General features: G+C 42.3%; 1 protein-coding gene across 1 annotated transcript in view; it reads right to left on the bottom strand.

Annotated features, from left to right (window-relative positions):
* Positions 1 to 918: 918 nt before the first annotated feature.
* Positions 919 to 14,822, bottom strand: part of LOC149288304 (dorsal-ventral patterning tolloid-like protein 1) — a 48,204-nt gene continuing 34,300 nt past the window's right edge. Inside the window, exons 14-23 of the mRNA XM_089491857.1 lie at positions 9,468 to 9,542; positions 8,299 to 8,433; positions 8,101 to 8,218; positions 7,686 to 7,864; positions 7,393 to 7,474; positions 6,851 to 6,978; positions 6,410 to 6,522; positions 5,939 to 6,164; positions 4,227 to 4,351; positions 919 to 1,101 (exon numbers count right to left, since the gene is read on the bottom strand). Coding sequence (XP_089347983.1) covers positions 919 to 1,101; positions 4,227 to 4,351; positions 5,939 to 6,164; positions 6,410 to 6,522; positions 6,851 to 6,978; positions 7,393 to 7,474; positions 7,686 to 7,864; positions 8,101 to 8,218; positions 8,299 to 8,433; positions 9,468 to 9,542 — 1,364 coding nt within the window. The remainder of the gene's footprint in view (positions 1,102 to 4,226; positions 4,352 to 5,938; positions 6,165 to 6,409; positions 6,523 to 6,850; positions 6,979 to 7,392; positions 7,475 to 7,685; positions 7,865 to 8,100; positions 8,219 to 8,298; positions 8,434 to 9,467; positions 9,543 to 14,822) is intronic.

Below are 14,822 nucleotides of genomic sequence, written 5' to 3'. Positions count from 1 at the left end.
CACTAATAATGCAGGGATTTTCTAGTATTAGTATAGTTTCGGTATCAGGGTCAATTTCCATATGACTTAAAAACAATTGTTGTTGTCATTATTGTTGTCATTATTGTTGTTGGGTCATTGGGTGGGAAGATACGGAGACTGAAGACCTGAATGTGCCACTAAAAAACCTCCCCAGATATCTCGTCTGATGATGCTTTATGTCCTTCAGGATACTGTTAAAAAATACAGTATAAATGATATAATAAGGTGAAGGTAAAGTGCTTTCTTCAAAACAGCTTACTTGTTGAACCTCAAGCTTACCTTTTGCTACACTAAAGGCCAATTCTCCTACTCACACTAGTGAAAAAAAACTCACAAGTGATTGTGCTCTGGCGCAATCATCATATTTTAAGCAACTCCAAAATGAGACATTGATAGAAAATCATGGTTTAACCAAAAACTCCACGGAGGGGGGGGATAAATCGACTGATCAGCTTCTGTCAGGCCCCATTCAGGCTGCGGAGCTGCTTATCTCTAGTTTCCCCTGTCTCGCTACAGTACCCGTCTCGCTACAGTTCCCCCTATGCTGTAATCCATTCCTGGATTTCCTTATGCTCTGTCCTGTACTTCTGATACTTTGTTTCCAGTCCTGCTCTTATCTTCAGCTCCTGTTTCCTTTATAAGGTGTTCCCCACCCGTTTGTTAGATTCAATGTTAAGTTTCAGCTTATTAGGCAGGGTTTAGCGCTAGGACCAGGGCCGGCCTTAGGTGTGTGCGAGCTGTGCGGCCGCACAGGGCGCCACGGCAACAGGGGCGCCGTGCGGCCGTCCCATCACCAACACCGAGGCGGCAGGGAGAGGAGGAGAGAAAGGGGCACCGAGTGGTCGCACATGAAAAAGTTTTTAGCAACCGCTCGGCCCCCTTTGTCTCCTCAGCTCCCTACCACCGCCCTGACTGTGGTGGTGAGAGCTCGTAGCCTCTGTCGTGGTGCGGCGCTTCATGATGAGCGTCGGAAAATGACGTCATATTCCGACGCTCAGCAGTGAAGCTGCGTGCACCGCGGCAGGACAGAGAGACTGAGGCCTCATGTTCCCACCACATGATTTCACCAGGGTAAGTGAACTGCAAGGGAAGGGGAAAGGGGGTACATAGTAAGAAGGGGGGAGGGGGTAGATAGTGAGAAGGGGGGTAGATAGTAAGAAGGGGAGAGAGGGGGTAGATAGTGAGAAGGGGGAGGAGATTGTGAGAAAAGGAGGTTGTAAGAATCTTGAAAGAAAGAGTGAGAATGAGTAAGAGAATTAATGTGTGGATGAATTGTGTGAATGCGTAAGGATGAATGAATTGGTATGTGCCCTCTTTTCCCTGAATCATCTGAGGATCTTGGTTCCTCTCTCCTCTCTCCATGTCCCAGTTAAGATATCCTATCCTTGCTTAAAGGAGAAGCGTCTGAGGATCTCGGCTCCTCACTCCATCCCCTGTGTTCCTTGCCTTGTTCCGGGTCCTTTGTTGTGTCCTGTACCTTGTATGTCTTGTCTGGCTATGTTTCTTGCTCAGTCCCCCTTGCTTGCTGTTACTCTGCTTAGCTTCTGTCACGGAAGCCTCTGTGCCATGGGCTCCTGGAGGGGACTGAGTGTCAGCCTCCTTCCTACAGACTATGGGCCCTGGTAAGGAGTGCCACGTTCTCCAAATCATAAGAGACTCTAAAGACTGTGGAGCTCGGAAACAGATTTGGGGTTCGTGCATTTTGGGACTGTGACGGTTCCTAGAGTCACCCTACCCCTCAGTTAATGTTATCCAGTGACATGAAGCCCTTTTGTGTGTCATTAATAAATTATTATTTCCTAACCGTTTACACACAGCACACTAAGGTCTAGAATCTAATCTAATTAAGACAATGTGTATTCCTTATTTTAGTGGTGTCTGTGCCCTATTGTATTACTGCCCTGTTGTCTCTGGGTGGTGTTTTGTATCCCAATATCTTGTTTTTTGTTAATGTGTGTTTTGCTGGATATATCCAGCCCTGTGTGTCTAAAATAAATCAGTTCTCCTCTTGTTGTACCTTAAGACTAGTCTTGCCTGGTTATTTGGGTACTGGATAGCGATATCCCTTTACTTTGCTTGGGGATATTGGCGACGGGTTGCGGTGGTTGTAGTCCTAGCGGGAGAAGTCGTCTCTTGGCGGACAGGGACAACCTGAGGTCCCTGGTCGATCCGTCACAGCTTCCTTACTCCCAGCCTGCAGCATCCTGCACATTTGTCAGTAGAGCTATGTCTCATGCCTGCTCCAGGGTGCCTGCAGGATATCACCTTTTGTTCTGGACAACATCCGCTGCTATGTCAGGGGTATGTGGCCGCACAACCCTAGGTGCTCAACACCCTGGAAAGCTCAGTCGCCCTGCACCAGGCACTGTCCATCTCCGCTACTGTGCACAGGGCCGGCCCGACAATGGAGCCGAGTGGGGCAACCGCTCCAGGCGGCACTTTTGAAGGGGCGGCACTTTGCCGCCCCAAGCCCTTTTTTTTTTTTTTTTTTTTTAACGCGAAAGAGAGAGAAAGGGGCTGTCACTACCTGCTCGGCGCCCCTCTCTCTCTCCTCTGCGGTGAGTCTTCCTGTTCGGTCTCGGTGCCGTCTTGTAATTCCGGCGCTCAGCATTACAAGCCGGCACCGAGACCGAACAGGGAGACTCGCCGCAGGACTGCTGAAAGGTAAGTACAAGGGGGGGGTGGCGGCAGGGACGGAGGGAGAGGAAGGGTAGATAAGGGGGGGCTCTCGACCCCTGGCTTGGACTTTGGACTACGTTATATGGACATTATTTCTCTGCGCTTTATTATTTTTTGTATATAAATAAAGTTGATTGCACCGCATTTATGTTTCCATCTGGTTTGTGGTTCTTGACACAATCATAGTTTTTAATAAATATGAAAAAAATAGTTTACATGTGAATTAATATTTACTAGTAAAACTTTTTTCTTATAGGGTAGTCTTATATTCAGGCTTTTTCTTTTTTCCTAAAATAATATTCAAATTTTAGGGCGTCGTCTTATAATCGAACAAATACGGTATTTCTTAATTTTTGCTGTCTGCCACTAGGGAGTGATGTTGCCTGCATCCCCTCCCTGGTACTTATGATACTGCTGGGAAGATGGGCAGGCTGCACCATCTTTAGGGCACTAACTCAGCTTCTCAGATTCTACCTGCATCCCCTTCCAGCTGCTCCTGCTGCTGCTGAGGTTGCCTACCTCCCGTCCCTGTAACCCTGTCAGTGCTTCACACTCTGCCACTGCCCATCTCCCTGCTCTCCCCAAGGATGCTGAGGGCCATACAGGATGAGGCCTCCATGCAGAAAAGTGGGGAGCTTGTGGGTGGAGACCAGCGGTGACCAGCACTTCAGCTAGGGACTTGGCTGGGGCCCTGGTGACCGACACCTAATCGTCCTTGGCCATCGATACTTGTGAGCAGAGACCAGCGGCACTCTGCCCCACTGCCAGCTCTTTCGTTGGGCTTTCAACTGCAACTTCAGTGGCCAATACTCGGGAGTCCTGCGCCACTGATCCCCTGCATGTTGGGGACAGAGGCCAGCGGCGCTCTGCCCTGATGCCAGCTCTTCTGTGAGGTTGAATCATATTCTACGTCCATGGTCTCCAGTGCATGCTGCTGAATACGTTCTAGCAGTCTTTGGTATGCCCTCCAGTTCCCACTCCTGGTTAGCCAGACTGATCAAATCCAGTTCCAGCTCTGGCAAGATCCAGCTGGTTTCTCTGGCGCCCCCAAATTTCCTAGAAGCTATATTCCTAGTCTCTTCCAACATTGCTGTCTTCCTCAAAACCCTTCCATAATAAGCCGGGGCCCTCAAAACCAAGACAAGCCGTCTTCCTCAGGACTGTATCACTCCTGGACGATTTCTCTGTCGAGGTCCAGATGGTGGTTTGGAAATGCCCCGTGAGGAGAAAGCATATCCCACAGCTACCACCAATTTGTAGTGGATCTCGTTACCTTGGCTGGATACAACCGCTTAAGTCGGCTTCCCCCCGTCAACCACCAACAACTGAGCCTCTCGCTCGTTCCCTGTCGATACCATAGTATCGGCCGCTGACTGATACTCCCCAGACTGAATGGTTGAGGGTCAACCAGGAACTACTCACTTTATTAGGGGACAAGCACACATATTTATACCAACCTCCCCCAAACAAATAGAACACAACAGTACAAGTCCCAGGAGAAATTGGGGAAATGTGGCACTCTGTACCATGGCGAAGAAGTAGTCCCAGTGGACCCCTTGTACCCATCTCCCCAAAAACAGAACCCTTTCCACTGTGGTAAGCGGGGACAGTTTAATATGGTTTATGGAGCGTGGACATTTCACTGGCAGACCTATATACAAACAATCATTAACATTTACATCTATGAACTTAATTGAAACAGGGGTATTGACAGCAAGTCCTTTCTGGCTAGAGATGTGAAATGATTGCAGGATCAGCCATGCACATTGCCACGAAATACAAAATCATAATTTCTGACGTCTAAAAACGTAAATTATGTACATATTACAGACCCAATCTCACATAATTTAAAAAAGGACAATTGCCGTTATTGAAACATCGATGTACAGAACATCTCTATACGTATTAATATTTAACATATTCATGTTGATTTCATGGATTCCTCTCATTCTTTTGTTTCATATCATTCAGGAGTCACTGCAAGACAGAGAATCAGTGTTATTATTGTATAAAGTGACTTGATACAATATTAATATGTAAATGCCCTTTCTGAATAGCAGACTTTGTAATTAAATAGACATGCCAGCCATAATCTGCAGAATTCCATTTTCATTAGCCCCTTATCCGCCCCCCCTTGGCTATTTTCCATGCAGGAGATGAATTTGTCCGAACTTTTTCTTGCACATGATATACAAATTGCCTGTATGTTCCAGTGTTGCTTGGTGAATGGCGTGGATGGGGGTCTGTTCAGATCCCCGTGCACATGCGTGAAATGCTCTCCCACTGATATGAATGGGAGCTCATTCTGCCATTGATTGGTTGGTTCAAGCAGCCAATCAGTGACAAGAATCGTCCAACCACAGGAGTGGAAGGCAGCTGGAGCTTCTACCTCAGTGAAGTGCTTTTTTGAATAATGTATTTTAAAGTACTCATAGAGCACCTTAATATGGATTCTTCTTTAGCGGGGGTGTCAGGGACAGTAAACTGTCCTTTACTAATAATTTTCACTAATATGTTCAAGTACCATATACTATCTTAGATATAAATACCAAACAGTACCTGTACAAGGAAACGGAAGAAGGCTAAGGGGGTTATGTTTTAGCAAATACTGTATATTAGGAATTTAGTTTCCCTCAAAAATGTAAGGAGGCTTCTGTAACATTTATATCACTAATCTAAATACTAATCTAATACTTTGTCACTATTTGCAAGGCCTGGATTACACGATAGGGTAGTACACATACAAATAATTACTATGAGAACTGTTTTCTAGCCAGATACCAGAAAAGTAATCAAAAGTAAGGCAGGCGCCATACCATAATCCTTTTATGTACACACACTTTATATTCCCCAGGGAGCATCACTGTCCAGAAACCTCCATAATTTCTCAGCAGGAGCAGAAAATAGCACTGGAGATCTCCCGGTTTGGCAAAATGTATTGTTTAACAGCACATAAAATTCATCAGTTATATAGGAAGAGGTATTATTTGGGCTTAATGAAGCCAGCGGCCTCACGTGTTTCATGCCGCGGGGCACTTAATCATAGGCCCATTTTGAGCTTCAGTCCTATTTTTTTGCTTCTAGCCACCATTATCAAATTTGTACTCAAACATCCGCTCTTAATAACAACTGATTTATTCAAAAGGTCATTACTTTCTTAGTTTAGTACTGAAGAACCCTCCAATTCTACCAAACTTGCCCTAAGGGGTGATGCGTTTGATTTATTATTAAATCTTACCAGTATTATAGTCAGCAGTAAATCCATTTGGAACAACTCTGTTTTTGCTCACAAATTCCACCAACATATTTGTCCCTGAAGAAAATATAGGTGGAAGTACCACATCTCCGCAGGTCTTGTCCAGAAGAACTTGGGCTGATTTACTAGCTCCATCGTAGATTTTGATGTAACTGTCATCACATCCAGTGGATTGAGGAATTTTTATGTCACGGAGCTGCAGATAGACCTTGGAGGGAAATAGATCATTTGGGGTATTGCAAACAAAACTAAACATAGAAACATAGACGGCAGATAAGAGCCATTCGGCCCATCTAGTCTGCCCATATTTCCCGACGTAAGACTCAGATCAAATCACTCTTTGAGTTAAATGGATTAACTATTACTGCTTAAATATAATAATTAAAAGTATTTAGAATAAAAAGCAGTATTATTGATGAGATTAAAAGGGCATTACAATGAGAAAACATTCACCTTGTTTTTTGGGATTTGGATCAACCACAGACAGCCGTCATCGAGTTGCTTGAGGGAGCTGCTGTTGGCTCTAAAGGATCCTGAAGGACTCATGAACTTTGAACGACAGAGATCTAAAGAAAATAGGAAAATATATTTTACTAAAATACAGTGCAAATAGTCGTATCATTAATCATACATCACTAGGATTTCTTTCTTTAATATATTCTGTCTGGCTGGTTTTGTGCTGTGGGCTGGTTTTACTAAGTGGATTTTATGTATATGGTAACAGAGGCTGCTATATAGTGTCATATGTACGTTGTTAGGAGCAGTCCACTAGAACTTAATCATATTCAAGTAACATTAAAGTATTGCATATTTTACTACTCGCATCATTATAATAGATTGCTCTAAACAGAGGGTCTTAAGCGACACGGGGTAAATCAATAGACAATGCCTTACTGCATTTGTAGAGGGTGTTCAGCTTCATGATATCGAGACTGCTCAATCCTACCCTCTGTCCAAGAGGAACTTTGGGGTCAGGTTTTGGGATTAAGGTTGTTTTGTTATGTGGACTGCTAAAGGCAGAGCTGTAACAATGGAGACAATATGTTGTTAAAACAGAGAAATCTGAGAAAATTGGAGGAATTAGAAAATGCCCTCATGTTGCAGACAGGGCCTGACTGGGAATGACTAGTCAGCCCTGGCACTTTAAGGCTTGCGGCCTCCTCTCAATCGTCTGGATTTGAGAGGCCGCTTACGTAACGTTTTTATGCGTGTGGCCAGGCATATCCAGACGGTGGCTGCACACCGCAATACCCGATCTGCCACTGGAGCAGCAGATTGGAGTGTGGAGTGATGGAGTGTGGAGCGATGGAATGTGGCGCGATGGAGTGTGGAGCAATGTCAGCCAGCGGCCCACTAGGTATTTGCCAGATTGCCAGTCAGGGCCTGCTTGCAGAGACAAGTGTCCATTCTCTTCCATGATCCAATTGTCTACCTACCTGTGGTAATGCATCACAGAGTTGTAGTCATATGGGAGATTCAGGTTATTGGTGTTCTCCTTCAAAAAGTTTTCTTGAGCACCTAAAAGATGATACATAGACACAATATAATGATACCCATTACGGTTTCCATGTCACTGACATATTATCAAAGCCATGAACCTCCCAGAACTACTCCAGATCTGTTCCCAATCATCCAATTATAGCTTTGTGTACAAAGCAGTACAGATAAAACCACAATCCTCCATGCCATTTCTGATTCACTCATGCATATTTGTGTCTGCGTTGCTCACCTTTTATGATGTTCTCCCATATGACATCGATATATTCATCCCTGTCGCTCCTGGTATGTTCGTGGTAAAAGCCAAGTGAGTGCATTATTTCATGCTGGGCTGTTCCATAGCGGACACAACCAACTTTGTCCAGACTCAGCATCTGTTTGCCACCAGTTCTTCCAATGGAGGACCAACACCTAAGAATAAAATGTTATTGTGTATGAAGAACAAAGTGAACCAATAGAAATCTCATCTCAGTGGGTAACGATAAATAGCAAGTTATGAGTCTGTATATACAGATGAAAGGCAGGAAGAAAATCACTGTTGTTGTTTTAGTCTGTACCTGCCTGGAAAAAGATACTGACGACTGTTAGAAGGTCTAGTTAGGCTATCAACACTGCATTTTGCCCCCATAGGTTAAGCTGAGACTTACCCTGATACTGGTTCTATGCTTAAATAGTCTCTTTCTGAATTCCTGCTCACAAACTTAATGCAGCTCATGACTTCTAACTCCTCCAAAGCAGACATAATCAACAATGTCTCTGAATTACCTGAGGACAGAAAGAACACATGAGTGGCTGGAATCAACATTACATGTCTCTGTTTAAAGTTAATTTCTGAGGCTACTTACTGTATTTAGAGGAAATGACATAAGGGATGTAAACTGTCCCATCTCGGGATATTGTCCACAAACAATTCTCACAGTTTTTTGCTCTGCGGGAAACTTGATAAGCAATGTCCCCTCCAATTAGAGGTTTGGGGATACCTGCAAAGAAAAGGGTCAGATTAATATTTTTATTTTTTTTACATGAGTGAATGAAAAATATAGGGTTTTTAGTAGACTTGTGTCTATTCGTATTCGGGCGAACATGCAAACGAACACGTTTTAGTTGTTCAGCCCGAATACCGAACATACGAACATGGCAATGGCAAAACGTATACGAAGACGAAGACACACAACACGAAGAATCTTCGTGTTCGTCTTCGTTTACTAATCTCCCTGGTCCCTTCCCCATCTAGCCTACCTCATCTATGCAGCATTGCAGGGGTTAACGGGAGCGGAAATCCGTAAGTTCGCCGTCAGGAGTTAAAGGGCCGTGCAGGCGACTCTATTGGTCGCCTGCAGGGGTCTCCTCTGGCATCATCAAATTGGTGGATAAGACCAGTGTTCTCCCCCGGCCAAGTTGCGGCACCAGGCTTTTTAAAGTCTGTACCAGCGACTCTATTGGTCGCCAGCAGGTGGCTCGTCTGCCATCAACCAATGAAGTGCAAGTGCATTGATGACAGAGGAGGTCCCTGCCCGCGATCAATAGAGTTGCTCGTACTGGCCTTTAAAATCCTGGCTCCAAGGCTGCTGCGTAGTGCGCACCGCGTTAACCCCGTATTAACCCCTTCTACAAAAAACGAAGAAAAAAACGAACACGAAGAATGTACACGAATATTCGCCCGAACCGAACACAGGAACAGGCGAATATTCCTGGAATATGAAGATTTTTTCCCCCACGAAGACGAACACAAAGAGTTGGCCGGTGCCCAAGTCTAGATTTTAGTCATTAAACTATAAATTTACAGGTGAGATGAAACATTAGGAAGTTTGACTTTACTTAGAGGGTGATAGATACATTGAATAGCCTACTAGCAGGATTGGTAGAGTTTAATACAGTAAGAGATGGGATAGGTACAGTATATGACTTCTGAACCTTAAACAAGACCAATGAACAAAGTTTAAAGTTGAGTAGATGTCGGATATTAAGTTATAATAAAAACAATGATTGATCTTAGTATTGATACAAATCTCACCTTTGTTCCTGTCTTCAATTTGCTCAAATATAGTCTTATGGTCATCATCCTCATAAGTGGGCTCATCATTGGTTTCTGTGAAGGAACAGGGAGGGTTTTATCATACGGAAGTGCAAAATGAGACATTTTTGTAGTAGAAGAGTACACTGGTGGATCTAACTAATGCTGGGTTGATGATCATGTTGGGATAATTCAGGACCAACTGTACTGTATTGGGAAACTAGCCAGCTGTCTTGAGTGCTGAGCTTTTGGGTCGGGGCACAACCATCATTCCCCCTTCTAGACACCAGAAACCCCTAATTTAGGCATAGTTTAATTCACTTATAAGAAGTCCAAGAGCATCAGGAGATGTATGGAGATTGGGAAGGCAGTGATCAGTAAGGGTTTACTGATAGGTCTAGTTACGGATCCAATACTTACCACTCCACTTATCCTGACCGTCCTGTGAAGATGAAAGCAGATACAGTGGGATGAGTGTAAATTAATGTGCAGGCATATCTACTCCAACAAGAAAACAAACTTTCAATGGACAAACAAGATAGAGAGAGCTTAGAACATTAAAGATAATGCAGAATCACAGCGTCTTGAAGCTATTCACTTACCCCTAAAGGAAGAGCCAGGGAAATGCTCCACCCGACAGTAAGCAGTACAAGGAACTTGGTCAGCTCCATTGTTAGATGAAGAAAAGCTCCTGACAGAGACAATGTACCGGGGCAGACATCTATATATATATATAGACCTAATGATGAGAGTGACAACCAATCAACAGGCAGCCCTGAGAGAGGCCCGCCCTCCAGGTTGGAGGGAAAAAAAAATCTACCTCGAATTACAAATTTTGGTAAAGTTAATTAAATAAATGAACATTTCCATTTAAAAATAAGAATACATGAACATTTTTATAGAAAGTAATGTTTTTTAATACATTTAAAATAAAATGTAGAAATTAAAAGCAATTTCTTTGAAATGATTTAAATTTTTGCATGTACTGTAAAACGAACAAATAGTGAAAAATAAAGCTGTTCAATTACTGTGTTCAAAAACCTTCATGGTATAAACTGATTTCATCATATTCTGTAGCGCTGTACAGTGGGATATAAAAATCAAGGGGTAAGACTGCAGCCCCTGTGATTTAGATCAATTTAGTTCAATACAGGAGTGAGGGATCCAGGAACACAGCTTGTAGATGGCTCTGGAATTTTGAGTTACACTCCTGTTAAAATAAACAAGAAATAATGCAACCTCATTGCCAGGCAGGCTGTTTTTTTGCATGCGGGGGGGGGGGCTTTCAAAAACATGACACGTTTGGGTATCCCTGGTGCATTAGGTGTTTTGGGCTAGACCGTCATCACTATCTTCAATGAGCTTCACGAGAGTTGTGTTCCACCAGCGCATTATTCTCCTATTTGTGATGTTAAAGGAATCTTGACTTAACCGATGATTTTTCCTGCAATGGTGGCAAGTTCCCAGCATGTAAATTAACTTAACTGTTATTATTATTATTATTATTGGACACTTGCATAGGGCCATAATTCCTTCATCATGGAAGAACGGACTGTGGAACGGGTGGAACAGTGGAACAGATACACCAAATGGTGAACTTAACATGTCAACTTGGCAGGTGGCTACATTATCTCTCCTTATAGACAACTACCACTGGTCTTGTCAGTGGCATATTTGTGCTGGGTGTCCAGGGCATTGTTCATGCGCAGACACATATAACGTTCCATGTTGAGAAAATTAAACTTTTGACTTCCCACCAACACAAAAACACATGATTTTTTTGTTCAGATGGAGGCATTGAAACATTCCATATACTTCCCCCCCATGCCCTATGTTTCATGAGAAATTTTCCATATGCCATTCATAACTCAACCCATGTATGTATCATTTATTCTCATGATGTGTAGCCATGTCTCGTGGCCTGTAATATTCAAGATGTTATAAGCTTAATAAATATCACAGATGGATCTAGCTTATTTTTTTTATAGTGCAGTTTATAAAAATATGAAAGTATAAAAAAAAAACAAAAACAAAAACAAAAAAACATTTGTGGCTAGGGATTCGTTTGTATTAATGGTGCTGATCTCCAACACCATCGACACCTCTGATGTGTGGCAGGTCATGGTATGATAAATCTCATTTCTAAAATACGATTCCTGTTGATTCAGAAATGAATTACCCTTTAAAAAAAAAACCCTGTTACTGTTTCATATTCTATGCAGACTCCCTGGAGGTAATTAACATTAGCTAACTGGTTGTACTGGTAGGTGCACTGGCTGTATTACCATATGAAAGCTCTTCATTTAGTTTGAGTAATTGTTCACAGTTTATTGTCTCCGTGATCATTGATTGTCCATCAGAAATTGTTTGAGGAATTTCCCAAAGACACAATATAACAGATTTGGGCTTCAGTCCCATTGCCTCACCAGTTTTTCTATATTGGTAAAACAATGGAAGTATACATAAAAGTAAAAATACAAGATGGAGAAACAAAAAAAATGTAACTTCCTTGTCTTCAGAAGAGTTTGGTCAGTTTGGAGAGTTTTTTTGTCTGAACGATACACACTGACACTACCCTCTTCACATGCACACTGTCACACTACTGTATACACATGCAAACTACATACTGCAGTCATTACTACAACAAGAGAACATAGTCTTAAATTTCCTGAGAGGGTAGTGGATGCATGGGATAGCCTTCCAGCTGAGGTGGTTGAGCTTAGTACAGTGAAGGAGTTTAAGCATGCATGGGATAGGCATAAGGCAATCCTAGATATAAAATAAACACAGGGAAGAGATGTAAGGGGGTGCTGAGTTGTTAAGGGCTCTGTAGGTCAGGGTCAAAAGTTTTAATTTGATTCTGAAGGGTAAGAGGAACCAATGAAGTGATTGGCATAGTGGAGTAGCAGATGAGGAAGGGTGACAGAGAAAGATTAATCAACACATGACATATGACACTGTGTCATGATTTATTCAACAAAAGTAAAACCAAAATGGAGAAGCTGTGTGTATAAATTTATTCAATAGCTTGTAGAAGCACCTTTAGCAGCAAAAAATAGTTTTCTGTATGGCTTTATCAGTCTCTTACATTGTTGTGGAGGAATTTTAACCTACTCTTTTTATAAATGTTGCTTCAGTTCATTGAGGTTTGCAGGCATTTGTTTATGCACAGCTCTCTTAAGGTCCCCCACAGCATTTCAATCGGGTTGAGGTCTGGACATTGACTGGGCCAGTGCAACACCTTGATTCTTTTGCAAGCATTCTGTTGTAGATTTGCTGGTGTGCTTGGGATCAATGTCCGGTTACATGGCCTTTGGATGTCCACTCCTGGAAAGATTGGCAACTGCCCTGGATGTCTACTTTTGAATAATCTTCCTTGCTGTAGAGTGATGAACTTGAAATTGTTTTCACAGATTGACTTGTTGGCGTGATCATTTCGACAATTTGCACATTTTTTGCATACATCGGGATTTTGTCCCTATGGGCAACTTCATAACTGGAAAATCCTGATATGTAGTTGCCTCAATAGTTATTCATCTATTTTTACTTTGGAGATGCTAAGATAATACAGGAATTTACGACTATTAGTATAGTTTCGGTATCAGGGTCAATTTACATATGAATGACGTAAAAACAATGGCTGTGTCATTGGATTTGAAGATACAGAGACTGAAAACCTGAGAGCGCCTCTAAAAAAACCCCAGATTTCTCGTGATGCTTTATTTCCGTTGGGATACTGGTAAAAATTATAAATGATATAATAAAGTGAAGGTAAAGTGCTTTCATAAAAGATTTTACGTGTTCAACCTCGAGCTAAGTTTATGCTAAACTAAAGGCCAACTCTTGTTTAGAGTTGTGTCTCTACCTCTGCTTACTGGAATTTAAAATGAAAGAGATTTAAAGTGAAATACCATGTGGGAGAATGTCATGCCTTCCCTTAACCTCCTATTCCATGGTGATATGTTAAAAAAAAAAAGTCAATTACCCTCTGGAACCCATCCATATCTGCCCTTTATGGACAATAAATAAAAGTCAAAAGGTTAACATAAGCATATGCTGGTTCCCATGAGGGTGGACAGTGAAAATTACAATTGAGCCTTGTGTGGTCTACGAGGGGAATGGCCCTTGGTGCCCACTATCCATGACTAGGCACCTGTAGGGTTTGGGGCCGAGTTGTCCCTTTCCAGACATGACAGCCTGAGGATTGTGGACTGTGACCCCTTACTGAACTTTGTATCATGGGGCAGGGCACAGAAGGAACATTGAGAGGGATGTTCTAGGGGGAGTATTGTCTTCTGGTTAGGACTGGACCCCAAGATTTCTGATGGCAACTCTGCGTTTGAAAATGATCATTAAAGCCCTCAAGTCCTCATCAACAAGTCCAAGGAAAAGGTCCACTCCAAACTGACACAGTGATAAAAAAGCCCAATCTAATTCACACACTGTCTAGACAGTAATACATTATATAAAATGGCAGCTGGTTGTGTCGGAGTATGTTTATATTTTAGAATCCACTACTTTCAGACACTGGGTAGATTATGTGTTTTAGGGTCATTTTTTTTCAGTTTATCCCCTTCCTTGGTTTTAAGATGACGATTTAAGATCATTGATGATAGAAACTTAGAACTTGATCACACATATGAGTCATTTGGCTTTGTCTAGTCTGCCCATTATTCCTGCTGCAGAGAATCCTTAATCAGTCCTTGGTCTTGACATAAGTTCAGGAGCCATATGCGTAACTCATGCATCTTTAAAAATCCCTCCACAATTTCTGGTGGGAGACTGTTCCGTTTATCTACCACCTTTCAGCAAAGTAAAACGTTCTTACATTATTGCCATTATTGTTTATCTATCCTTGATATATTGGTTATATTATTATTACCGAATGACCGCATAAGTTAAATGATAAAAACAGTTTTCCTACAGGCTATACCCTTCAAGTAGAGATTGATATTCTATTTTTTAGACTCCTTTTTCTATTTTTAAAAGAACAATTATTCTTTTTATTTACAGTTATTTTCATGTATGTGTGGGGGAAGTAATGACCCACATGTCACTCCGAATAACCCTGAATAACCAATTTTTTGCCCTACTCGCTATTTGGTGAAAAAGTCCTGAGTGAAAACTAGACACTAGATGCGTAAAACATCTATAATATGCCTATAGCTTCCCCAAATGGCTAATTTACACCCATGTGCCATGAGGCACCTAGACTACAATGTCCCCATGTCTAGTGCAATGTTAAGCTCCCATTGAAATCAGTGGGGATTGAATTAGAGGCTGACGGAATGAAGAAGTTGCTCTCCATACGGAGAATTCACCATTGGTAATTTTTTCAAAAGTGGGCTACACGTT

The sequence above is a fragment of the Sceloporus occidentalis genome, unplaced genomic scaffold, assembly GCF_023333645.1.
Source record: "Sceloporus occidentalis isolate IW3139 unplaced genomic scaffold, rSceOcc1.0.p SCAF_52, whole genome shotgun sequence".
Taxonomy (NCBI): domain Eukaryota; kingdom Metazoa; phylum Chordata; class Lepidosauria; order Squamata; family Phrynosomatidae; genus Sceloporus; species Sceloporus occidentalis.
This window is presented reverse-complemented; position numbering and strand designations above follow the sequence as displayed.